Source organism: Poecilia formosa, unplaced genomic scaffold, assembly GCF_000485575.1.
Source record: "Poecilia formosa unplaced genomic scaffold, Poecilia_formosa-5.1.2 Scaffold3, whole genome shotgun sequence".
Classification (NCBI taxonomy): Eukaryota; Metazoa; Chordata; class Actinopteri; order Cyprinodontiformes; family Poeciliidae; genus Poecilia; species Poecilia formosa.
In genome coordinates this window covers 2999631-3009607 of record NW_006799942.1, presented here as the reverse complement: position 1 = coordinate 3009607, position 9977 = coordinate 2999631, and the positions used below count along the sequence as shown (strand labels likewise).

Below are 9977 nucleotides of genomic sequence, written 5' to 3'. Positions count from 1 at the left end.
TATATATATAGAAGTTCTTAAGACTTAGAAGTTCTTAAGACTTCAAAATGAAATAATCATTTTCATTTAGTCTGGCTATAGAACAACCAGGTTGCTGAACCTGGTGAATTTTTTGTGTTGCTCATGTAAACAAGCGGTAGCCAAACACATACTGGGCTTAATCCATAAAGGATTGTTGGCAAATTAATTCAGTTTAACTTCAAAACATTAAATTCTGTTTCAATCTAGTGAGTCATTTCCAAACAGATCAAATTTCATATTACGCCAATTCAGATTCCGTTTTTAAAAGCATTTATTCAAATTTGGTGTCTGGTGTCACAAAGTTCTGCCCATATGAGTCTTTCTTGCGAGCACAAAACAGCAGCAGAATCGGCTGCACATAAACAGTGAAAAGCAGCAGATGATGTTGACTCCTTTTCATTTGAGAACAAATTGTCCTGCAGGGAAGTGAGCACAGTGTATTTTTTAAACGGGGGGGATTGGGGGGGGAGCGAGGGAGGTTGGGGGTGTAATAACAAACGAGAGGAGCGGAGAGGGTCAAACAACAGATCCATCAGTTGTTTTCCTGCTGTCATTCCTCTCTCTGCCTCTCTCCTGTTACAGTCAGGCAATGTTCTAGGAAATAAATACAACATAATCAACAACAACACAACATCTGATCACAGTATCTGATGTTAAACAGCAGAGGTGAAGCCAGGAGGGTATGTGGGGTGTCTTTTTTTTTTTTTTAAACAAAAGCGACGTGACAGGATGGTCTGACTCAGGATTCTAGACAGGAAGGGAACGTCAGTTAGCTCTGTCTGCACAGCCGGCCATTTCATAGGAAGTCGCTGCCATATATGGGTGCCTATTGTGTCTCCAGCTACATGCTCTAAGTGTGCCGCGTTTCCATAGCAACCAAGAGAAGTCTTCCCCCCCACCCAACATGACTTTTTGTTTTTTCATTTTTTCTCTCTCTCGCTCTTTTTCTCTCTCTCTCTCTCTCACACACACACATGTACACCTTGGTTGCAGATGCGATGCTGCGAGTGAGATCAGAGACTGTATGACTCACCCTCATAACCTTTTCCCCAAAGTTCTCAGTCTGACAGCACTCAGAAGCTTCTCTTCACATAAAAACATATTTCTCTCTACACCTTTTCACTTTGTTTTTCACATCTTCATTCTGCAATTATATTTGTAAGAAATAAAAAAAAAAGTTTCTGTGCATAGTTATGACTTCAAAAAGCAGGTGGAGCAAATCATTTCTGTAGAATTTCTGGAGGTTGCATCAGCCTACTGAATCATCCCCAAACCGGTAGGTCTCTGTATAGTCAATAACTTCATAATTACAGCCAAAATGAAAAAGTGTGCTGTTGCACAACTAGGCAATACCGGTCAAAGCTCAAGCTGTGCAATCAGGCAAAGAACGAAGTGATATTTGCTAAAGCTGAAAATTAATCACAAACCCCTCACTGCCATTAAGCCGAAATGAATGGCACACAACAATGCTGGTGCATTAGTGAGAACTCCATTAATTTCTATGAATTAATATTCATTTATTGGGATTTGTTGGGATGTTTGACATCCATTTATTGGGATTTATGACATCCATAAAACTCTAACGGAGTTTTATGGATGTCTTATTAGGCACAAACTAAGCACAGTGTGTGAGCACACTCTTAATGTTTCATGACATTTCATTAGTATGTCAGGTGAGGAGCAGTTTGTGTGGAGCTGCAGGATTGAGTCACCAGCCCTCTTATCTTCCCTCTCTCTCCATCTCATCTCTCTTTTGTTACCTCTCTCATCCCTGCTTGCATTTTCCTCCCCCCCGGGTGAAATCAGCTGGATCTCGTCTCATTTCAATTTGCATTTTGCATGCACTGAGACACGGCTCGCATGTATGTGAACACTGCCAGACAGTCTGCATAGCGCTGATTTCATTACAGCGTTTATTCACACTGTGCTGCGACATGGATGGAAGTAATGAGCTGGATAACATAAGAAAAATAAAGACGAGGGAGTATCGCGACACAAACACACCCCAATTATTTCCACTGGGTCGGTGCCACCACACACACTCCTCATGTACAAACACAGAAACGAAGGTTAGAAGAACTCGGTGAACTACGGTGCTTTGTATTTGTGCCGCATGAACTTTTTTCACATTGTTACAATGAAAATCTTGTTTGCATATAATGTCGAAGACCAACACAAAGTAGCATATAATTGAAAAGTTAAAAGAAATCAATCGTTGTAATTCCAGCTCATGGTTTTGTTTTGTATTTTTCTGCATCTATCCATTGACTATCCACTTTACAAGACTTTCCTATCCCTGATAAAGAAAGGCATCTGCACAGCATGATGCGGTCTTGTTGGTTCAAAGTGATGTGTAGTGTTTCTTTTCTCCACAAGGGGGATTTTAGACATAAACTAGGATGTCTTCTGCAAACAGGGTTTGTCTGTCTGAACTCTATTAATTAGATTTCTGAAAGCAGTTAGCTCAGCTGGTTAAAAACACACTTTTCAAGTGATTTTCATTAAAACATTGGAAGAAATGCATCTTTTTCCCTCCATATTGTGCTTGTCTAACATTAAAATGCTATTAAAACTTGCGGGAGTTTTTGCTTGCAATGTGACAAATTGTGAAAGAGTTTAAGTTGTCTTTTTTTTTTTTTTTTGCAAGGTGCTGTACATTATGACACTGAAGCAAAATTGCTTTAGCAAAAATGAAGAGGAAAAAGAGAAACACTTTACCAGAAGCTGGGGACTTGCTGCGATGTGATTGGATGACAGTCCTGGGAGAGCATCGATTGACAGAGCCTGAGCCTGACATCTTGCCATAGGTCACTGACTTCATCATGCGGCACTCTGCAAGCACAAACAGCATAAACATGCATTCAGAGGCAATTTGGTGGGCACAGACAAATATAGCTGCTCAAATCGTGTCTAAATTGAGAAAAAAATTAGCATTTAAAAATGTTCTCCAACTCTGGAGGTCTGATGGCTAGATTTAAGCCTGCATTGTTAACAGAGAAATGATAACCTATGAATCCAGCCGTAATTGGGTTTAGCTTCGGATCCTCAGGAAAAATGAGTCCTGACCTTCTCCGGGCTCGCCTTCCAAACAGAATTATTGCGGCATTTCAGGAGTGGCAGCTGTGACTCATGGGGAACTAGTACTTTGCAGACACACAGTCCAAATAAATGAGCCGTGTGAACACCAGCACCCAACCTGCCTGCCTCCTTCTCCTCCAAAACTTTTCTCGTCTCCTGCTCATTAACTGAGCCCCATTAAAGCTCATTAACATTTCAGACAAGTGGGAAAGGGAAGAATACGCAGCCTGCCAGGCGTGTCTGGCCTTATCCACCTCATCTGTGTGTGTCTGTGAGGCTGATTGTGTGACATTTTCTGTAACCTGGTGATTAATGTACAATACGGAGTGTTAACATGATGACTGTGTGCCAGAGTTGAGGCAGGGGCGATAATTATAGCGATGCTGAGAGGAGGCAACGTCTTCTGCAGCTCCACTTCCAACTGCCTTACTGCTTACTCTGTCACTCTGTGTTCCTGTCTGTCTGTTCCTCCATATTGCTCTCTGTCTGCCGGCAGATAAAGAGGTGTTAACTTACACTCCTCATCCCCTGGCACAGACAATTCAGGATCGATGTGTGTTGGGTGGAAAAAAGAGGATCTTTCAGTGATGTAAGATCATAAAAAGTGGTTAGGAAATCAACTTTTAGTTACTTTTTGAAGATGTAAAATAAACAGACATCTTAGGTCACATTTTATCTCAGTTTGCGGTAAAAAAAAAAAAAAAAAAGCAAGTCAGACGTGAATTGTACCTGGACACAGCCCTGCTAGGTTGACAAGCTGTTTATCTTAACGTGGCATAGCATCAGCCAGGACAAGTTCTACCTGAGGTGGATACTGAATGGAAAAAAAATGTACTGAGTTGGTTGGCAACACAGAATCTGTATACTTCCATATTTAACCTGCTGAGTCCCTTCACACATTTTCCTGGGTGAGAAAAATTGGTTGTTCGTGTTTTCCACTCTATTAAAAGCTTTTGTAACTGAAATTAGCCATAAAAATAATTGCATAACACAGAATAAATTGATACTGTGAAAAAAGTCTTGCTTTGGTAATTCCATTAAAAAAAACAACACATAATTCTAAAGTTTTGCAAAAACGAGAAAAATGCAAAGTAAGGACATTTTTTTCTACCTTTGATTTAAGTGATTGTTACATGGCAAGTAGTAAAAGACCAAGAAATTGGAACTTTTTAAATTTAATATCAGAATACTGATTTAACACTAAGGCATAACTGTTCTTTTGTTTTTTGTTTTTTTTTGTTTTACAAACTTGAGAAGTTAGATCAGTTTGTCAGATCTGATGTTTTCTATGTACGTTTTCTGCAAAGTTTTAGTTAGTTTTCTCCTCTTGCCTACGATATAGTCTGTTTCATTACTTGGTTTGTTAAGAACAACACCCAGTTCTGAATCCAAACTAAAAGGACTCTGGCCTTTCAAAAGCTAGCATCAGCAGATGATGGTACTGCCAGCCTTCTCAGGCGTAAGCTTCAGACACCTTCCTTGGAGTTGCTGCTTACTTTCCCCCCAGAGAGACTGAGGTGGCAGAACTACAAGTAGAGCAGTGCTTTCAAGATAGTAGATGGCCTCATCTGACCCACAGTAACCATTCTATTTTCATGCTGGTGCTGGAAGCTGATGGATTATAAGGTGGTTCAGAAATCAAATTACTTCTCCAAAACTAACCCCCTTAAATCAACATTACACCAGATTATTCTACCCTGAGAAACAATTTTCTGCAAAGACCAGCAAATTAAATTAAAGTTAAACCTTTAATCAACTTAGATAATATTAAGAACATTTGATTTCTGGTTGATACAACTCTGTCATAGTGCATTGTTTCAGCTCTGTTTACTTAATCAAACCATTAGGGAGGGGGTTAATAATAAAACTAACCCTTGATTACAATAATTATTCTCTCAGGTGGTTTTCATAATTATCCTTATCTGAAGTGTAATTATTTTTGATTGCTCATAAAAAAACAAAACAAAAAAAAAAACTTAATTTGACTTGGGTGAGTTCCAAGACAAAAGCCACAGCTGACAAAAGAAGAACACAAAAGTCCAATCTCACATTTACAAAAACACACGATTCTCAAGAAGTGGAAAAGTTGAACTTTTTGGAAGGTATGTATCATGTTACACCTGCCATAAAACTAACATAACATAGGGTTAGGCTGCCAGACAATAATCCAAAGCACACCATGAAGTCCAACTCTGAATGGCTGAAAAAACCTTCAAAATGAAGGTTTATTCATTTTGAAGGTTGGAGCGGCTCATTTAAAGTAAAGACTTAAATGAGGAGCTGAGGCATGACATAGGCATTTCATGCTTCAAACCTTGCAATGCCACCTGAATTTAAATAATTCTGCAAAGAAGAGGGGACCAAAATTCATCCAGACAGAAAAGCATGATGGTGGTTTTTGCTGCCAAGAGTGACACAACCAGTTTTTAGGAGCAAGTTGCTTTGGATAGCTGAACGATTTAATCATAATTTGAAAACTGCATTTTGTGTTTACTCAGGTGTCTTCTGATGATAAAAAGAGAGAGGAAATCTCCTAAGCTCACAATGAAGCACAGAAAAATGGGTCTCCATATCATGATTAATTTTTTTAAATTATAAGACACATTTTTGTTCATTCAGACAGATAGTTTTGTTTCTTTAAGAATGTGTTATTATATAAAATCTGACTCCATCCAGTATGAAAAAATATCCATGCTCTTTTGTAAACTTGAACATTAACAGGAGGGCAACGGTACAGATGTGTGCTTTACCTGTATGTACAAGCTTTACTACAGATGCCAACATTGAAAAGGAAAGAGTGTTTGATCAGAAAGATGCAGTAAGAAGTAGACTGACTGCTAAGATCCCCATTTCTGGAGATAATTATCAATAATTCCAGATAATACAAATTCAAAACCATAAAACCCCCACTGCTGCATGTAGGTGGTTGCTTTGTGGCTTTTCTCAAGAGGGAAGAAGGTCACCAAAGAAAGACTGGCTAATGGATTCAGGTAAGTATTATGTTTTGGAAATGAAATTAGAAAAAATGGTGCACAAAAAAAAAAAGAATAATGAGAAGAGGTGGATGGCTCAGATTGGATGGACTTTATTTGGTGAATAAAGGGCTACAAATTAGACAAATGTACAGAATAAATTTGAACAAAAGCCAGCAAAACTGATTCATGTGGGAGCAGAGGAGGGAAAGAATACAGATGAGCACTAAATGGCAACAGAAGGAGAAGCAGACAGCAAATCACAGATGGGTGAAGTGAGGACAGAGCGTATCCTCAGTGGGCCGTGATGGTAAGATGGAAAGAAAGGGAGCGGGGTTGTAAGAGGTGAGACAAGAACAGGAGACAAGAGGAGGGATAAGAAAAGAAGGATCAGCACACATCGCAGCACGGACTTCATTTCTTTCGTAACCTGAAGCAGAAAGATGGCAGTCCTTCAGGAAATGAAGCAATAGTCAAAGCAGATGGATTTTACATCAGGTTCATTAATCACAGAAGTCACATCCCATGGTAAATGTTTGTATTTAAGGAGGCTGTTTCCTGCCACTTGCTAGTGGCAATACATTTCCACAGAGAATGTTGTTGTGTTAGATTGTACTAATCAGTTTATGCTTCTCCGTAATTATAGCTTGTTCTTCATTTAATTAGATCAACAGACCCTGAAAGGATTCAGATAACTGCTTTTTATGTGACTGAATGTTTGTTTCCCCTCTGGTTCCCATTGTGAATGAGTGATTCGAATGCTGAAAAGAATGCATATACAGGGAAATCTGTAGCACATCTCCTTCTGGTCTGGCTCTTAAAATGCAAAAGGGACAACTCAAGGAGATGCAAACACATAAATAAAGAATAAATGTGTCAGTACATCCATTCTGCTTGTACGCAAAGCATTTAGTGTCTTGCAAAGCTCTGTATATACATTGAAAATGTTCACATTCGGTCTGTGTTTTATCAGGATTTAATGTGGTAAACCAAAATAAAGCATGAAAAAAGAGTTAGGATTTTTCAAACTGGCGTTCATCTATGACATAAGGTATAGGAACATGTACGACACAGCTGTGGAGCTGAGCAATGTGAGCAGGTTTCTGAGAATCTCACATCAATATCTCCTTTCTGGGATGGCCCAATTTTTATTGCAAAAAATGTATTGCTATCAACAAATACGTGCCTGTATTGTTGACCAAGTTGTATAATTCTGAGTTTGTAACTTCAGCAAGAAACAATAAAAATTTTCGTAGAGCACCTTTTCCCTTACCACTCTCATCCAACATCAAGTCGTCATGGTAGCGGAACTTCTCTGGTCCACAGGCCACAAAAATATCCTCCTCACCAAAGAAGTCCTGCAGACATGCAACCTACAAGTAAAGACAGACATGTGAGTTGGTATGTTAGCAACACTGTTTAATCCAGAGCGCCAAGCAGAATACACAGCAGCAGCTGCTTTCTGCAATCAGAGCTGTTCCTGCAAAGAAAGATTCTCTACAACAGGGGTGTCAAACTCAATTTCACCGAGGGCCACTGCAGCATATTGGCCACCCTCAATGGGCCACATTGACGGTACAGATCAGGAGTGCATCCCTACTAAAACACCCCAGACAAAAGGTTGACTTCCCTCATTCAGTTCTGTAGAAGCTTATAATGATTCAATGGTCCAGGTGTGTTAGAGAAGGAATCCATCTAAAGTTGCAGATGGTAGCTCTGGAAAACTAGACTTGGGCGCCCCTAGCATAAAATGTATAAAAATACAATGTTAAAAATAAATTAAACACCACCTCATATTGTTAAATAACTGATTTTATGTATTAAAGTTTTAAATATTACATTTGAGTTTCAATGGATGTAAAATTATTGCTCAGTTTAAAAATTACAATATTTAAATCAGTGTTTAAAGGTAAGCAAACAAATAATAAAAACAAGTCACATGGGCAGACATGATAGACTTTATGCAAAGATTTAGTCTCAGAGGCAACTGAAATCACTTAATTAAAAAAATCCTTTCTGAATATTATCTCATGGTCTCTGAACTAAATGCCTCTTTCTGACCGGGAGCTGACAGCGTGTTGAAGAGTTATGGACCGGACGCTTTGGAGCGTCTGGTTAGGAAGCGCATTACAAACCTTTGGTTGAAATGTAGTTTGTAGTCAATTTGTGCTCAAAATCTATTTTAAGTCAATCATTGGCCTATAAAATGCTGGGGGGCCACATGTGACCCGCGGGCCTTGAGTATATACGTAATGTGCATTACGCCATAGAACTGCCAATTGGTAATTGAAGTAAAGTAGCTTCGATTTCAAAGAAGCCTACATTGAAGTCAATTGACAAATGAACCATCACCAAAGAGGAAGGCTCTTATTGTCTCACTGCACCCCAAAAGATGCATAACCTACAAAAACCATTTCTGTCTGGTTTCAAACCAGCAACCTTTTGCGTGTGAAGCAAACATGATAACCACTACACTACAGGAACTGAACTTCTCTGCTTTGTTTCAGTTTGAGGTTCCAACATTGATGATGTGAGATGCAACATGAAAATTTCAAACAAGGCTTGCACTCAGATGCCTAGATTCAGAGTACAGACCATGACACCACAAAACCCTTGTTGACCTTTAGTAAACACCTGTGATGAATAGAACATACTAAATTTGTTTCTGTCTGGTCTTGAACCAGAGACCTTTTGCATGTAAAGCAAACATGATAACCACTACACTACAGAAACTCATGCTCTTTCCACTGTTCCTGGTAGATGATCCACATTTTGTTAGAGACTGATGTCAACGGTGGGCATGGAACAATGTCAAATACTTCTACCACAGATCCTCTCAGAGAGCACAGTAGCTTGGTGAACAAACTGTCAGACTTATAATTGTGCCTAATTTCACATTACAGTCCTTAGTTTATACTAAGCCTGGGATCAACAAATTGTATTAAATATGTCATTAGCAGAGATAAATGGTTCTACAGAGACTTGGTTAAATGGCTAAAAAATAAAATCAATACTTACAAATTAAAAATGGTTCAAAAATAATATCAACACTTCAAAATACAAAATCTCTGGAAAATAAAATATTATGTATGTTGTTTTGAAAAACAATAGAATATAAGCACTTTTATCAAATTTTCATTGTGGTAAGATCATTTAAGTTCTTCTTAAATCCATGGAAACCCAACAGTTTGTGAGGTAGGTGAGTTAGCTCAGCAGGTTAGAGCACGGTGCTGGTAATGCTGAGGTCATCGGTTCAGACCCCGTATGGGGCAATTCATGTGTAAGGTCTTTCAGACAATCAACACTTCAAAATAAATAAGGGATCAAAAATAAAATCAACACTTCAAAATAAATAAGGGTTCAAAAATAAAATCAACACTTCAAAATAAATAAGGGTTCAAAAATAAAATCAACACTTCAAAATAAATAAGGGTTCAAAATCAACACTTCAAAATAAATGAGGGTTCAAATAAAAAAAATTAACACTTTACAATAAATAAGGGTTCAAAAATAAAATCAACACTTCAAAATTAAAAAATGGTTCATTTATGTTTTCGCATCCACCTGAATAATATGTAGTTGCGCCCCTGGTTGTGTTAATCCATTTGAGGAGCCGGTAGTTTATCTTGAGGAAATAAATGACGATGCAGAAGTTAATTAGACTGTAACATGCGCAGTCCTCTGCTCAACCACTGCGAAGACTTAAAAACCGCTGGGAGTAACTCATCCAGCGGATTTAGCAAATGGAACCTCCTGGGTTCACGTTACCCAGGAGAGCGGCGCTCTGGAGGAGCTGCAGACGTAACATCTGTCCGTTTCGGAGAAGCAAAACCACATAAATAAATAAATAAATAAATAAATAAATAAATAAATAAATAAATAAATAAATAAATAATCCTGGTAAAA

General features: G+C 38.5%; 1 protein-coding gene across 5 annotated transcripts in view; it reads right to left on the bottom strand.

Annotated features, from left to right (window-relative positions):
- The window catches only part of LOC103140022 (serine/threonine-protein kinase DCLK1-like), a 57946-nt gene that overhangs the window by 23333 nt on the left and 24636 nt on the right, over positions 1–9977 (bottom strand). For 3 of the 5 annotated variants that reach the window (XM_007554987.2, XM_007554953.2, XM_007554969.2), the window contains 2 exons: positions 7345–7444; positions 2740–2853 (listed from right to left, as the gene is read on the bottom strand). In XM_007554987.2, the coding sequence (XP_007555049.1) occupies positions 2740–2853; positions 7345–7444 (214 nt within the window). Of the gene's footprint in view, positions 1–2739; positions 2854–7332; positions 7445–9977 lie in introns of all 5 variants that reach the window. The other 2 variants (XM_007554944.2, XM_007554960.2) reach the window with 1 other exon arrangement.